Source organism: Scomber scombrus, chromosome 4 (genome assembly GCF_963691925.1).
Source record: "Scomber scombrus chromosome 4, fScoSco1.1, whole genome shotgun sequence".
Lineage (NCBI taxonomy): Eukaryota > Metazoa > Chordata > Actinopteri > Scombriformes > Scombridae > Scomber > Scomber scombrus.
The window spans coordinates 11,886,704-11,904,177 of NC_084973.1; the positions used below are offsets into that span (position 1 = coordinate 11,886,704).

The following is a 17,474-nucleotide window of genomic DNA, read 5'->3' on the forward strand; positions in this document are numbered from 1 at the left end:
ACATTCTTCAACCCCTATATTGTTGAAAATGACTATATTGAATTGGTAACAGTAGTTTACAAAACACAGGCTTAAGTAATGCATAACTAGTGAATGGCTCATGAAACATCTTACATATTAATCTGATTATGCAGGTTGCATCATGAATTCCTGTTGCTCACTGTTAAGAAATGACAATGAAGTCACTATGAGTTTCACTAAGAGATTCACCATATGATAGTCATTCTGTGACCATATTCATTAATTAAAATACTGCAGTCATGACTAAAGTGCTATAAGGCATCATCATTATCATTATCTGCCTTTGAAGCCCCATCTTGTAGAGTCACATCCTGGTATTAACAACAGCTCAGTTTCTCAAAACTCCAATCACAAAAGTGAAAAGATTTAACCATTTTGTCAAAACTCTACATATCTCTTGCAAAAGGAAACACTGCGTTCAAAATCATATTTTCTTCTCTCAAACTGATTCTTTCCACCAAAACGAAACACACAGCTATCATACGAATATCTCTTACAGAACATCAATTAAACACTAGTGTGATCAATTTAAAACTGCAAAACTCCAAAACCCTGATGGGTAAAGTGAGCGACACTACTAAATATTTAATGACTATTTTTTGGTTTATTTTTTGTAATGGTGAAATCAGTGCACAAATACACAAGGGTGACAAAGCACATATTTATTTATTATTGAAAGCTGACTGAACTTACTGCAAAAATGTCTTTTTTTTTGGCACACAAAAAATAAAAATCCTTGTCTTGCTCTCACTTTTCATCTTCCTCTCTGTTCTCCATGCTGCTTAATGTTTCCCCAACACAGCAGAGATTGCCTGAGGCCTCTTTTATGCTCTGACATGTAATTGAAATGCTTTGCCAGTTGAGTTTGAACAGGTGAGAAGAGTGTGACACTGATTGGTTATTAGGGTGTAATCAGAGTGGGATTTTTTGAAAGTCAGTGTTTTCCAGGTGAACAATGTGTGCTAAATGATTCAATTTGTGCCCAGACTTTGCAGAAAAATGTGATTTAGAGTGAAAAGAAATCGGATTGTACTAAGAGTTTAGTAGTCGGGAGTCTTGTTGTTGATACATGAGCTTCATGTCTTCAGAATTGTGTGCATTGTGTTTTTCCAATGGAGAAAAACTTGTAAGTTAAACCTCAGAGACAGCGACCTCTAGTGGCATTTAGACTGAGTTTAAAAACAAAACCACAGAAAGAACTTAAAATGCAGCTTCTGAGGACATTGGAGTTTAAACCTTAAATTAAACCAAGGAGAGAACAACAGCCCCCATGGTTCACTTGCACAGGTGTTTCCACGCGTTGTTTTTCTGTCTTTCCTGGCATCTTCCTGGCAGCTCTGTTTTGTTCAGTCTGTCAGGCTGTGACAATCTCAACAATTTTTTTTCTTCTGATTTTGGTAACCTCAGCAACCTATGAGCACAGCCCCATTGGTCTAACAATGAATTTATAGAGTACAAGTATTGCTGGAATGTTGAGCTCTTGTGAGTTTGAGTCCCAGGTTTTTGTTGTTTTACCAAGTTGGTTTAGTACAAATAATTCACCGATTAATAAACACATATATGCCACACATATATACACTAATGTATATAACCGTGAGTTAACCCTCATTAATTGATTATATATTTTAATTAATCAGAAACACATAGTGACTTGATCATTTCTTAATAGTGAGAAACAAGAATTAATGATATGCATTATAGTTCTGCATTTTTATGAAGTGTTAATATTGAATTTTGACATCTGTTCTTACTCCAGTTGTCCCAAACAAAGGATCAATCAACAATTTCAATCATTGCTTTAAAGAAAAAAGGTCGACTAGACTTAAGTGCCCTCCATAGATCTTCCTGTGTGCAGCAGGAGGTCTGTCCTTGTTCCTGTCTGTGTGGACGCGCGTCTCGGCCTCAGTCATGCATCTCAGGCTGGCGCCGCGGCCTCTCCACTTCCACAACATCAGGTGTAATGTTACTGTTTGTTGTGGCCTGAGAACACTAATAACGTGGCTGGAAAACAATGTTGATGGTAAAGCTGTTCAACATCACCTAAGATCACTCAACCCCCGAGGACCTGCTCTCTGATTAAGTGGTTTTGCTTGGCTCAGAAGAAGCTGGTTTTGGGTATATTACACCTTTTTAAACAGGCTAATTAATCCCTTGTAGAGACTTTCTTTAAAATCTGATTGTTTCACTTATTTGTTTCAAGAAGTCTACTGCCACTGTGACAATTTCTAGATGAAAAGGTGTAAAATGAATGAAAGTGGGATGATTTGAGCAACATAATTTTAAGACGACATAGAGGCCCAAATATATTATATATTATTTGCAGTTGCAACCACTGACAGATAAAGGAAATCAATGGCTGAAGGGAAAAAACTGACCTCTTATATAGAATTTAGTTCAAACATGTATTGCAACAGTCGTTTCCAGTACTGCCGTAAAATGTCAACGACATCATCAACTCATTTATTAATTAACCTACTGCACCTCTTCACGCAAAGTGAAGGGTGGATATGATGTGAGGTGTTCCTGCGTAAAGTGAGAAGAAGAGGAGAGCTGTGCGCGCAGGCTGGGTGTTGGCCATTGTTTTGGAGAGAGGTGACACATATCTCTGCCTTGCTATTTAACTGGACCCTTGAATGATTTAAATCTTCACGGGCCCTCACTCATCAGTCTGCTGAGGGAAACGTCCTGCAGCAGCTCCAGCGCAGTGCGTAAAAACGGATCAAAAATAATTTACATCCAATAAGAAAGTGGGGATGCATACCAGCTCATCGACCACGACGCCTTTTTCAGTCAAGGATATTTTGAAACAGCACCATGCCTTTGGAAATGAATTCTTGGTGACTGAGCAAGTTGTTCCGATGCATCATCCACATATGCATGATACGCCCCGGACCAGGGACTTGTATGATTGCAAGGCAGAGGTCGCTGGGATGCAGGAGAAGGTTGATATTCCCAACTCTGCTGCAGAAGAGGAGATAAACGAAAACGGTGAGAAAATACATACATCAAAATCAAATCAGTCCCAGTTTATACACGCAGCTGGTGTATGGTTATTTAGGTTTAGGCCTACAGCCGGAATGGGGCCTTCGTCTCTAATAGCAGGGAAGAAACACAGCTCACCATCACCTGAAAATGTTTTGTTTACCTTTAAATGTCTTTTATTTAAAAACACAAACAAATACCATTAACGAGAATTTATTTATTAATAAACCCCTATCAATAGAAAAGCTATAGGTCTCAGTGATTACAGTCAAATGTAGGCAATCAAGCGCACAAAGTTTAAAGTAAAAAGAGTGAAATTTGCTTTTTTATAGAGGTTACATCAATTACATGATTAAAGTTTAACTGTTGTAAAGTAACAAGTATTCATGTCAGTGATTAAGGTAGTGGAAATGTGGTCATTTAAAAAAATAAAATAATAGTAACTTTATTTATTGAGCACGTTTCAAGCAGTAAGCACAAAGTGTGGGAAAAATTACACAGGCAACATAGACAACATTAAAGACAATAGCAAGCCGTGATTAATGGAATATACACTTAAACAAATGCATATAGCCTACACACACATAAACACCAACCAACATTTGTTTTTAACCTGGACTCTGGACTAGTTAAAAGACCCAGACTAGCAGACCTGAGGGGCCTGTTTGGACAGTAAAGTGTAAGGAGCCTTTCGCCAAAAGCATCAAATGTCTTGACTAAAAAGTTGGACATTTTATCTCTCAATGTCTGCATGATCTAACCACATAACATTACAGATGTTACTTAGTAAATGCTTGCATATATACGAATGATATCATCCCACTGCGTCGGCAATATTTAAAATGTGAACACTTAAAGCGTAGGGCTGCAATTTGTGTGCGTTATTTTTATTTACAATTTTGGCAACATATTTTGTAATTGCGTAACATTCATTTAAATATTATTTAACCTATTTCTTTTCTTTGCTCTTTTTTTTTGTCTTTTTGCACTTTTTTTCTTTTTAGAGATGAGCGGTCTTGACAGTTCTCCTGACTGCGACAGAAAGTCAAAACGCGGGCCCAGGCTGCGCAGGAAGCCCCGAGTCCTCTTCTCTCAGTCCCAGGTCTCGGAGCTGGAGAGGCGCTTCAGGCAGCAGCGTTACCTGTCCGGCCCGGAGAGAGAGCAACTAGCCCACATCCTCAAACTTACCTCCACGCAGGTCAAAATCTGGTTTCAGAACAGGAGGTACAAATGCAAGCGCCAAAGACAGGACAAGTCTCTAGAGCTGGCAGGTTATCCACCTGCACCAAGGAGGGTGGCGGTGCCGGTGCTGGTCCGGGACGGAAAGCTGTGCGGCGCAGGTTCCCATTCAGCTCCTTATAATGTGACTTTTGGACATTATAACCCCGTGTTTGAATATGGAAACAGCAGTGTGTATAGCTGCAGTTATCACAATGTGTCACCTTCAGCCGCACATCTGTCTAATAACCACCTGGCTGATTTAACTGGTAACACAGAGGGGGCCTTCAGCCACGGACACTTCCAGGCTTCATTACAGGGTGTAAGAGGCTGGTGATAAAAGTGATAAAACTGGGCTCCATATAGACGAAGATAATCAAATATGTCAGAGTGTAATTTGTATTGTATATTTTGTGTTGGAAATATTGTCGTCTTTTTTAAGTCAGAGGCACAATAAATGTTGGCTGATTGGTTAGGCACGCAGTCATGAAGGGTGTAATCATTTTCTTTTTGTTGATATTTTCGATTATATGTCGTTTAAGTAGCAACACATGAAAAAGTAAAACTGGTTGCAAAAGGGGCGTGATATAAAGTCTGTTTTTATAAGTTATATATGCCAACTAATCTCCTACAAACTACTTTTATATGCAACAGAAATTGCTTCCTTATGCGGAAATTAATTGTTCTGGAAATGTTTGTTTTCTTGACTTAAACAATATTGTTTTTATGTACTTTTTTTTTTAGTTCTTGTCACTTAAGTCAGGCTCCGATCCATTTTTTAACCAAATATTTTAAAGTTGATCCCTACTTTTCTAAAAAGTAATCAATACTTTTTAATAAGCTAAAAATGTAATTGTAGTTATCTCAAGTTATGTCGACACATCATTTCCAGTTGTAATTTGTAATTTTCCTCTCATCCATATCAAAACAGCCTGATAATTAGAAATCCTGTGGTGATTGCTGGTGGAATTGTCCAGTTTATCAATGGGAGCCATCAGAAGGCTAATGGGTGAAGTGACATCTGAGCTGACAGGGCTGCTCTATCAAATTAAGCTCATCATTGTCCCATTCACAAATCCGCTGATAAGGCTGGAGAGCTTGTCCTGTCCCGGAGCTTTGCTTGGTAAACAAACCCGCAGACAGAGTGGCTCTTTAACTTTTTTAAAACTTTCAATCAAACGGGAAACAGTTCCAGTCAGACCTGTCACTCATCGATGAGACAGATAGGACTGAATTCACCTGCAGCGCTCAAAGTGTTTCTCATTATAACTTATCCCATACTGTTGATTAGTTATTAAACTTATAGCAGCACCCTTCAAATGATATATATTATATCATTACACGAGAGCTTACACAATGCGATGTGGTGGTAGTATTTAAAACACATCAAACCGTAAAGAAGATTTAAAAAGTCCCTCAGATTAAGTTATTTCATTATGGATATATTTCAATATTTCAGGCCACAGATTCTGTGGTGCGGCTGCTCCATCTTCAAATAGAAATTGAGCAAAAAGTGAAACTAAATGTGTCGCCGTTAATGCACGTAGACACTCTGCTGAGGGCCCCCTGATGAGGAGAAGCCCCTCTGGGAGGAGGAGAGAGGAGCTGAAGGAGCATCTCTGCTCAGATAAGGACGAAGCTGTAGACAGAGAGGAGACCAGAGACACTTCAGACGATCAGATAATACCTGTGTGTGTGTGTGTGTGTGTGTGTGTGTGTGTGTGTGTGTGTGTGTGTGTGTGTGTGTGTGTGTGTGTGTGTGTGTGTGTGTGTGAGAGATAGAGAGAGAGAGAGAGAGAGAGAGAGAGAGAGAGAGAGAGAGAGAGAGAGAGAGAGAGAGAGAGAGAGAGAGTAGAAGAAGAAGAAATACTGACTAAATGTCTTATATAAATATACAATATACATTTATATCGGCCAAATAAGCAAAGTTACAAGTTAATTCAGTCATCTCCCAAAAATGTGGAATATTAATTGATTTTCTCTCTCTCTTAATCAACCAAAGTCTGGAAAATAGGCATATATGGTAAAAAAAATATTTCAAATTTGTATTGGACTTGTTTTAAACATCGCCAAATCTGGATATTTTCTCAGTGGACAAATGTAGCTGATGCGCAGAGGTTGTGTTTTATTGAACAGACTATCTTTTGACAAAATTAGAACATTTGGCAAAATGCTGTTCTGTACACAAGTCGCTTGAGAGTTGTGACACAACAGATTGCAGGTATGTGTGTGTGTGTGTGTGTGTGTGTGTGTGTGTGTGTGTGTGTGTGTGTGTGTGTGTGTGTGTGTGTGTGTGTGTGTGTGTGTGTGTGTGTGTGAGAGAGAGAGAGCGAGAGAGGGGGTGGGGTGGGGTGGGGGGGGTAAAGATGTTTGATTACAGTACACAATGCTGTGATTCACATTTCATGAGGGTCAGTTTAAATAAAGCATGACGTGAGTCTGGCCATCAGTGAAAGAGCCATTATGGTTTACTAAAAAAAAAGGCTTAACTCATACTGTTGACAGCATAACGTCAGTTTTAGAGAGGTAGCTGTCTCATCTTTGGCTATGTGAAAACATCCTTTTAATACCAATCTGACAATCTGGTGTTTATGATCGACGCTGAGATGCTGATAATAGATCAGCTTCAGAAAAGGTTGATTTTGTGGTTATGGACTATACTATCAAAGAAACACAGCGTAATCTCGCTCTCTAATCTTTGGTATAATAGCTCATTGTGAGGTTGCCCCTGCAGTTTATAGCTGTTCTCCTGTTTCCTCTGTGGCTTTAAAGCTCCCTCTAGTGGAAGACTCCCACATCAATAATGTAAACCAGTCCTTCACATCCACATGACTGCACACAAATAAGCTCATCTTATTCTAATATAAAATACCAAAAGTCAAGATTAACAAAACTAAGACAGCATTTTAGTTAAAGAGAGCTAAGTGTCATTTGTTAAACTGTGCAGTTAATCCTTTAAAAATATTGTTCTCTAAAGCACCTAAGGGACCTGAAAAAGCTCTCTTTGTTTACATTCACAATTTACAATTCAACAATTAGTTAAGTTGATTGCTTATTAGTTAAATTAAGTTAAGTTCATCTGCTAACCTGTTGAATTTGTTCTGACCATCTGCATTATTTTGTGTTAATGTAGGTTAATTGTGCAAACCTCAAATGAAGCAATTCAATCTGCTAATGTGCATTACATCAAACAACACATAGAGAAAAAGGCTCTGTGCAATAGCCCAGGTGCAGGATACAGTAAAACACAAAACTGATGCTAAACAGATAAAAGTCTGTCACTTATACTGTTACAATGTGGTCTCAGACAAAGAAAATAGCAGGAAAACAACAGAAGATTGATGGCAGAACAAGTCGTAGTGTCTCAAAGAAAACATCGTCACCACCATATTACCTGCTGTGGAAGACAAATGCCTTCGCGGGCTAAAAGGTCAGAGGTTCGACTATGTCACGTCTGATGTACAACTATGCAGCTAAACATCTTTGCAATGATGCATTACATAGAGAGGAAATGTCATTGTTTTCAAAACTATGAGCAATCACGTAGATTGTCTCTGAATAAGGGCAGAGGATGACACCATCTTCTGGTTTAGATCCTCAATAAAGACATTTTAAAGAATGATAGCCCCACCCTGCACACTCTCACTCTCACTGCTGCTTTTGTCACTTGACTGAGAGTCTTTGTGTTTTCTTTCAGTCTAGTATTTTTGATGCAGAACCAGCTGTGTTTGAAGACAGCACAAGGTGAGTGTGTGAGATATATATTTGAAGAGATACTGAAGTGATCAAAGACATTATTTTTTTTTAAGCATAATCAGAAAATTTCTAAAATGTGTTTTTTTCAGCATAATCCCTACTTTCACATTGTATTCCGTCCAGTACTGTGTGATCCAAAAATACACATGGGGGCTTGAGTCACCAACAATGTAAAACTGTGTCTAGACTGAGGGATAAAGGCTTTCTGTGCTTACAGTTCAACATACTCTGGCAGACAGACGGTCGCAGACAAAGAATTCAAGATGAAACATATCAAACAGATCATCTTAATACTATGTTGTCAAGACAACAGCTAATGTTTAAGAAGAGCCTGTTAAGTAGGTTAAAAACGGATTGCTTTCATAACGTTTTACATGCAGCACCTGAGCTTTCATCAGCAGTCCCTTTACCTGATGTTGTTAGGTATCTCAGAATAATATAACTAATAAAATATGCACAATAGATAAAAACATACTACTACATACATACACAATACAGTTAAAACAGATGATACAGGCACGGAGGGAAAAAGATGGTCTGGCTTAATGCAGTTTTTCTGAGTGAGATTGTGCATCTCCCCTTAGCTGCACCTCTAGTAGTTCTGCTTGTGGTAGATTTGAAGTTGATGAAACCAGACAGAGGAGCTGAGGAGGAGCTAAAATATGTATAATCTTATAAATTAGACAGACATTTTTGTATTTAATGCGGTTTTCTCAGCAGTGCAGATTACACTTCTTATAATATGGCAGTGGTGCAAATGGTTTTAAGGTTGTAAGTTCTTATTTGTATCATGATTCTAGTGGTTTTAAGCCTGTAGAGTGTGCATTAGACCAACTTATCAGACAATTGGTGATGTGGAGAAGTCAGGAGGGGCAGGGGGCACAGAGAGGACCATGTTTATCATCCCCACATTCACGCATTTCCAAATGAAGCAGGAACTCCCAGAGGGATACATATACTGCTAATAAATGTCTCATTCTGCAGGGAGAAAGGTCAGGCTGAACCACAGAGAACAACAAATAAACAGCCTCCGAACAATGACTGTGTCCGCTCGGGAGCCGGCCTAAATGTGTCAAACTCATTAGTGCTGCAGTAGGTATGACCACCCACTCTGACCCCCCTCCTAATGGGCAGACACAGCAGCCTCCCCTTGCAGGCGCAGACAACCGAGTGAGTCCAACTAACTATGGTGATATACAATATGAGTGAGACTGTCCACTCTACAATTCAGTATTTTTATCTGGTGTGAAGTCTGCTTTTAGTGTTTCTTGTACATGTGAAAAGAAAATAATGATGTTACAAGTACAATGACCATACTTTCAATCTGAAGGTCTTACACTAGTTTACTACCTCATGTTTTGCATATATCTTAAAGTTTATTCAGCCTAAATATGCATCATATACATAACAAAATATGGGATTTTAAACTACTATATACAGAATTTATAGCATCAATCACTCAGCTTTCAGTTTGTTTGTAGTTTGTGGTGATGTTGATCTTATTATACTGAGTGTTTTTTAATATTGTGTCTGTCAGTATAACACAATACAGCATGACAAACTGCAGCCTCCTAAATAACCATAAAGTTGAATAAACAGCTCTGTGATACAGTATCACAATAACTTAACATTGTAAGCTTAGTAAAGGCAGGGCAGTAGTTTTAGAGTGTTTTAACTAGATACGTACCTAAATAATCCAGCAACTGAGTGTGTAAAGTCTGTTTAAAAAGGGGCCATAATCGTAGTGCAGAAGCATACACAATTAAAAAGCATATAAAATTGTGTATTTTACAAAAGTGGTATTTGCATAGAAGGATTTAGAAGAAATATTAAAAAGTATAATATTATTAAAACTTATTTTTTACAAGACATGTCATGATGTCAAGAATTTCCATGAAGACCTATGAAGGTGAACAAAAGAAAGTAACTTAGCTGCTGGTCCCGCCTCCTCCACTTGTCAGTGCAGTCTGGGTAAACCCGCCCCTGCACTTGTATAAATTCAGACTGTGTGTATGTGTGAGGAAACACACTGCTGCAACCACCTCAGCCAGCCTGCAGCACTGAGAGGCCTCCAATCTGTGGATTACTGAATGGAAATGTCTGATACGGTCAAACCTCGGACTTCCTTCCTCATAGAGGACATCCTCTCTGTTAAGGACAGCGCAAGATTTAATGGAAAATGCTGCTTGCAGAACAAGGAAAGATTTTCAGGGTGGGAAGAGGAATCAGAAAAGTTGTCTAAGCAACTCTCCCCACTGGAGTCAGCATTTGGAGTACAGACAGGTGAGCTTCTGCAGTGTATACATACTGTATGTCTTTCAGTAAATGGTGCAGGGCTTTCAGTTGTGAGAAAACTCAACCAAACTCTGCATATTTGATGCGCAGAAAAAAATAATGATTTTTGAAGGTTTGTATCATGAGAAGCTGTAACAATATGATTTAAGACACTTAAAGAGTGTTGAGAATACATTTTGTTTATGCTGGTGGTTGTTTTCTTCATGATGATCATAAAACTTTTTATAAACTGTGACTGCTACAAACTTATTTTCCCTTTCAATGACCCAATTATTTGTTCTTCTTCTTCAGAGTCATTGGACACATCCTGTCCCAGCACTTCAGATTCCAGCGGTTTTACGTCCTCAGGGAAACAGAAGCGCTCCAGGGCAGCATTCACACACATCCAAGTGCTTGAACTGGAAAAGAAATTTAACCACCAGAAGTACCTGTCAGCCCCAGAGAGGGCTCATCTGGCCAGCACTTTAAGACTGACTGAGACCCAGGTGAAAATCTGGTTTCAGAACCGGAGGTATAAAACAAAAAGAAAGCAGCAAACACCAGAGTTCTGTAAGGATGTGTACAAAGCAGAGGGACTAGGTCTGAGAGACGATTTAGTCCGATCATCATTGATCACCTACAAAGCGTATCAATACCGACCCTACCTGTGGGACTACGGTGGCCCCTGGGGGCCAACGTTATGGTGAATATGATGTATGGAGCTATGATTTATTATCATAAAACTATTTTTAGTATCCCTGATATTTAGGTGTGTTCACTATCATACTTGATTCTTTGTTGCTGTTTTTTTACATTGATCCTGAATCCAGCTACCTGTATGCCCATTTGATTGTTTTTGTCATAACATCATCCTGTATTTTTTCATGTTTTGAGAAAAATGATCTCATACAAAATCATTCAGATATTGTAATGGACAAGAAATGGGTTTGCACAATGAACCACTTGAACTGATCTCAGTTGTGGCATTGCTGATTGTTTCATTATTAAATTAATGTTGATATATTTTACTTTTCTTTGAAGTTGTGTGTTGCAATATATGCAGAAAATACAGTTTTGGGCAATATCTTAGCTATAGCACAAGTTGAGTTCCACCTCTTTAGCATGTATTTTAATATGAGTCTGTTTGCTATGAAAGCTTTATGACAGCAAAATGCAAAGACTGTGCGAAAACTCTCTGTTAAGTTAGTTAGTTAGTTAGTTAGTTAGTTAGTTAGTTAGTTAGTTAGTTAGTTGAATATACAACCTATGTACAATTAGTTGTATTAAATTGGGAAGCAGACAGTTGTTTAAAATACAAGAAAGAACACCGCTCTCATGCTGGAAACATTTAAACTAACTGTGTTGAGTTAAACTCTGATAATACAGTAAAACTACATGAGAGGATAAGCGTGACTGAGATCAGCGTGATATTGTAAATGAGGGCTGAAGAATGAGACTTGATTCCTTAAAGAGCCCCAAACCTGATTACACAGAGATAAACTGCTCTTCAGATTCCTTCAGGTGACATCATGCGGAAAGCCACTATGTAAAACTAAACTGCAATTTATCATCCGGGACAGTTTGAGGGATTTTAAATTAAAATGTGAAGTACACAACAAGTAAGCAGTATAACACATGAGAACAGCCATTTGATTTATCTGGACAGTAAGTTTGAAAGAGTGGGTTACAGTACATTTTATTTCAACTCAAAGCCAGAACAGGCATGTTGTGTTAGTACGATTACAAGATGACGGTTTCACTTGTGCAACTGTGGCATGAAGCAGGGAACCCGAGTGTGTGACAGTGATTATTGTCGTAACAAAACCTGTTTGTTGACAGATTTTTACTGTAGGACATACAATGTGTACAAAGGTGAGAAGATTGTTTAGAATAAGAAATGGAAATGCCATCTGACCCTGTAGTAAGAGTCTCAGAGCTCTGGATTGGCTTTCAGTAAAGATAACACTAAATTTATGAATATTACAAAAAAAATAAACATGTAAACAAAAGTTACAGTTTATTACAACTATACTGCAGACTTTGAGATAACTACTAATAGGTTCCATTGTAAAACAGAAAATCCCATAAGAAACATTTTGCCATATTATTTCATTTCAATTACACGGTCGCCCATAAAGTTGGAATAAAATATTTTTTTATCTCTTTCCATGAAATGATTGTGAAAATGTGATTTATTCTTGATAGATAAAGTGTATATATTCTCAAAATTGTATTGATCAATCTCATTGCACCTGGTCAAAGGTGCTTACTGATGTGTATAAATAGAAAATAAAAAGAGGAATGTGTCTGAAAACAAAATTATTCCAACTTTATGGGCGACCGTGTATATGGTTGTATATTTTAATCTGACCCTTTGAATATACTGCAAGTTATACACTAAAACCTCATCCCAAACATTGTATCATTCAAACAATAACTTCACTTATACGTATGGCTAATGTGATTAAATACAAACAGTTCATGGAGAAAAGAGATTAATTTAAACTAGATATATATGTAAAGAAATACAGTTTTCCCCCTCAATTCTGAATGTAAGATGGGCTACTTTCAGAGATAAGACACTTTACCTTTAGCTTAAAGATTGTTTGTTAACCTCATGCAGGTGTGTGCCAGCACTGTGCCTTTCCACAGGTATCACACACGTAGAGGTGGAATGCGGTTTATCATCTCTGAATGTATTGATATGATCCATGTCTTGAATGCAGAGGGTCATCTCCTTTCATGATCACACGGCCTCTTGCGTGCACGACGCCCTCAGCAGATGCGTTCATGTCCTCCTTTATCATGAAGTTGAACCTTACAATCTAATTAGGTTTGACTGCACACTAACCATAATTATGTGAATCTCCTAACAGGAGTGATATTCTTCAATTCTTCAAGTAAAATTAATTTTCTAAATACTAGGCCTATTGATCACTCTATGTGAAACTCTAAACATTGATTGCCTCACAACCAGTGATTTGGTATATCTTTATCTACATAGCCTACATGGTCTGGATTTTGAAGTTAAATGAAATGTGCTGTTAAGCAACAATAAGAAGTGAAATCATGAATGAGGTCTGGCAGGATACTTAATGATAAGCCACATTGTGCTGTGTCAGCTGACATCTGATCCATAGCAAACATCACATCTCACTGCTCTGACTTAAAGTTAAAGGCCTTCAGATTTATCTGTACACTGTTGCTACCGACTTTTTTTGACCCAGAATGCACCTGCTACCCTTATAATCTGCTCTTGTATGTGTGTATTCTTCATGGAGGACTTTTGTCAGTTAGCTACTACTTGTATTCTGTATGTCAACCACAGGACAGTGCAGTGCAAGTGTTGAACCCTATCACAAAGTCAAAGTGTTGCCACCTCCAGAATCCGAATATTTTTTTAAAAAATGGACACTTTTTTTCTTTGCAAGACTGACATACAATACAATCTGAGCATATTCAGCAGGGAAGACACATATAAATTATGCATGATTCCAGATTTACATATGTAGCTGTATGTCTTGTGTAACGACCTCAGACAGGAAGGAGGACTCAAACGCTTAACTCGAAGGGAATTTATTAAACAAAAAACGCTCTCAAGGAGGATGATAAAGGGGAACAAAAAACGCTCACTCGGAGGACAGAATGAAACAAGGCTTCTCGGGCTGCATGACGGTGACGCTGACAAGACAAAACGAACTGACACAAGACAAGGGAGACAAGGACTATTTGAACATGAGGTAAGGGGACACAGGTGGAACCAATCAGGGGCGGGGTTGACAATCACAGCGGAGGGAAGGCACACAAAGGGAGGAAGTAAGGATCTGAAACAAGAGGGAAAAGGTGAGTACAAAATAAAACAGGAAGTGCATGACAGGACGGGACATGAGTGACTTGACTAAATGAAAACATAAAGGACCAACACATGACACAAGACAAGACATTAACAAATTTGACGAGACATAACATCTTGTTGCAAAGTGTATTTGGATCTCTTGAAAATCCAAAAGAACATTGTGGCATATGCATATTTTTGAAGAATAAAAAATGTACAATAAACCACTCTAAATAGATTTTAGTTTTGCATCTGAGAAGACAAAACATTTTAAACCTCTAAGATAAATTAAAGATTATACCTCAGAACATTCAGTAGAGTAAAACAAAAATCTTTTCTCAACTTTCCAGTATTTAAATGAAAGCTAAATACCAATACTGTGGCCCTTCCAATTGTTCATATAGCTATATGCAAGTTGGCATGTTAGGCTGGAGCAGCGCAACGTCTCCCTTTACAGTGCTGATAAGATGGCATGCAGGATTTATGGCTTTACATAGTTAAGAAGGTCAAGTCTGTAGTAACATAAGCAAAGTGTGAGCAGAGGAGTGATGGCATCGATAGGGAGGTAGACTTGAGAGCTCTCACGCCAGTAACCTGTCTGACTTTGTGAAGTCGCTGCCCTCATCAGAGATTTGTCTTGTACTTGGGCAACAAGTGTCCCAGGATTATCATAATCTGATTTTTGTAAATTCCATTATAAGAAAAATAGTTTGTCCTCACAGTCTTACATTATTCCTCTACCTTCATGTTTCTAGGGGTCTTTTTTTGTAGGTGTTTAATTACCTTTTTCAAAAAGCATGTTAGTTACAAAAGATGTTCTTAGCACTTTTAAAACTACTGTTTACAGCAAAAAGTGTGAAGTTCAAACACTAAATACACCTTGTACAATAAACAGAAAGTTGTACATACATACTGCAAACATATCTTCCAATGTATAAGCTAAAAACATGAACTCAAATGTAAATCTTGATGATTTCCTTAAACTAAAGTGAGTTTTTATCAACAATACCATGCCAGCGGTTGCACCATTCATTCAAAGCGCTTGGAGTAAACAGGTAATTAGACATGAAGAGGGGCAGATAACATCTGTTTTGACGGCATTGAAAATCTGACAGTATCTCTCGGTGTCTCTCAGCTGCCGGGCCTCATACAGACACGTTCATCAGATAAAGGAGCTTGTTGAAGAGCTGAAGGTTAGAGGAGCTATTATTATTACACTTGCCATTGTAATACCTGCACTTCCTCAGGGCTCAAAGACATGGTACATTGATTCACAAAAACACAGAAGACTAAAAACACATCCTCTTGTCTGTGTCTGTTCTACAGGCTTGGGGAGCACCTCTAAATCTCTCCCTGCACCACCTGGATTAACTGGATTTGGCAAGTTGACGATGAAAAGGAGGAGTTTGTAACATAACTGCCACATTTTCTCCTCTTCTGTAGGCTATTTGACTCATGGACTTGTCCCTTTAGCACATGGCTATATGAATATCTGGGATATGGAAATAAAGTAAATTCCAAGATATGCTCAGAGTTAAGTCTCTATTCTCGAGAGTTTATCTTCATTTTCTTTACTTTCAGGAATCTGATTGAACAGTGTGTCATGGAGCCGCCGTGGTGCTCTTCAAGGTGGCCAATGATGCTTTGAAAAACAAGCAGATCTTCTTAACAGATGAGGAGAAAAACCAAACCCGACCACAAAGACAGCCTTTGTCGGTGTTCAAATATGCCGTGACTGCTTGACAAATTTGTTGGAGTTGATAAGGAGTTTTAAAACAGCCCTGATCTTTTCACATGGGAACACTCATAAACTTCCTCGGATAGTGTAACTGGATCCCTCATGTTACGGTACCAGGAGAGCAGCTGCCTCTCTTCTATCATCAGCAGATACACTGCTGCATTCAACTCATTCGATGGTTAGCATTGATTGTGTGGCCAACAGTGTGTGTTTGTGTGTGTGTGTGTGTGTGTGTGTTCTGTGTGTGTGTGTGTGTGTGTGTGTGTGTGTGTGTGTGTGTTTGTGTGTGTGTGTGTGTGTGTGTGTGTGTGTGTGTGTGTGTGTGTGTGTGTGTGTGTGTGTGTGTGTGTGTGTGTGTGTGTGTGTTAGGGTTAAGGTTAGGGTTAAGTCATGGTTAGCGTTACACAAGTAGTGGTTATGGTTATGGTTAGGCTAAGTCTCAGGAACAGAATGCAAGTCTATGTTAATGCCCCAAAAGTGACTTAAGTAAACCTGTGTGTGTGAGAAAGAGAGTGAAAGAAAGGTAAAGAAAGGGGGGGCTGCAGACAGAGAGGGAAGAGCCAGTTATGATTGCTCTTATCTTTGGGATAAAGACATAAAGTAGTGAGACAGTTTACTGCAGATTAGGGTGATTAGAGAAAAGCTTGACAAGGACAGAGGACATGGGCTGAGGGGGGCGTTCATACACTTCAGATAAACAACTCGCTCACGGACAAGGGCGAAATCTAAACACATGCAGGGACAACAACGTTACAGCACAAGTGTACGTGTCCTGAGGCATGTTGGTTCTGAATAAAGCCCTGCACTGTATGCATCTCAATAAAAAACATCAGATGAGTCTTGCTTTTCTGTCATTGCTCAACATACAACTGGGCATATTGTATTTACCTGCATGTAAACAGTAGAATTAATTATATTATCATTACAACCCTTTCTAGTGTATATCTATTATTTCTTTACTGTGTAATTATGTATGCATCTAATATAGCTCTGTGTTCATGTACTATTCACATTGTAAGTTGGAGTTAGTTTAATACCTAGTAGTTAAATGATTAGTTGTATTTTCCTCAAATATATATTATCAGTTTTCCAATTTACAGATGATGATGGGCGACGTGTCATCACATGCAGATGTGTTCACACCCTCATCTTTACCTGTGGAGGACCATTTGTGGTTGAAACATTGTTATGTCCATGTAGAATAAAAGAAAAACTGGGAACTTGATCACAGGGATGTTTTTTTTCTTTCTTTTTTGGGGAAAGTTACAACAATTCCTGCTGTAATCAAACAGTGAGAGTTGATTCAGCTCTGTGATAACTTTTGAGGGGAGGTTTGTGGTTTCTGTGATTTTGTCTTGGATACAGGTACAGTGTATAAGGGACACTTGAGATGAACCCAGGTAAAATAATTCATTAATTCAGTGTTTTTTCCCCATTAAATTCATTTAACATTAAGATGTTTATTATGAAGCAAAGGACCTGCTACACTAGTAGCACAATTTAAAGATTAGGAATATCCTACAAAATCAACATTAACTTCAGACTGATGTGCAGAGAATATTTTTAAATGATTTTTTCCACTGAATTACTACTGCTGGCCGAGTGATTACCTCCAAAATCTCAAATCTGAGTTCAAGACCTGGGGGTGGC

The 17,474-nt window shown here is 38.4% G+C and overlaps 2 protein-coding genes across 2 annotated transcripts; both read left to right on the plus strand.

The window, feature by feature from the left end:
• Window positions 1–2,774: 2,774 nt before the first annotated feature.
• On the plus strand, window positions 2,775–4,558 carry nkx2.7 (NK2 transcription factor related 7). Its single transcript, XM_062418187.1, has 2 exons — window positions 2,775–3,009; window positions 4,008–4,558. The coding sequence occupies exons 1-2, from the start codon at window positions 2,775–2,777 to the stop codon at window positions 4,556–4,558; spliced, it is 786 nt and encodes a 261-aa protein (XP_062274171.1).
• Window positions 4,559–10,067: 5,509 nt separating this feature from the next.
• nkx3-1 (NK3 homeobox 1) lies at window positions 10,068–10,958 on the plus strand. Its single transcript, XM_062418166.1, has 2 exons — window positions 10,068–10,260; window positions 10,564–10,958. The coding sequence occupies exons 1-2, from the start codon at window positions 10,068–10,070 to the stop codon at window positions 10,956–10,958; spliced, it is 588 nt and encodes a 195-aa protein (XP_062274150.1).
• Window positions 10,959–17,474: the final 6,516 nt, after the last annotated feature.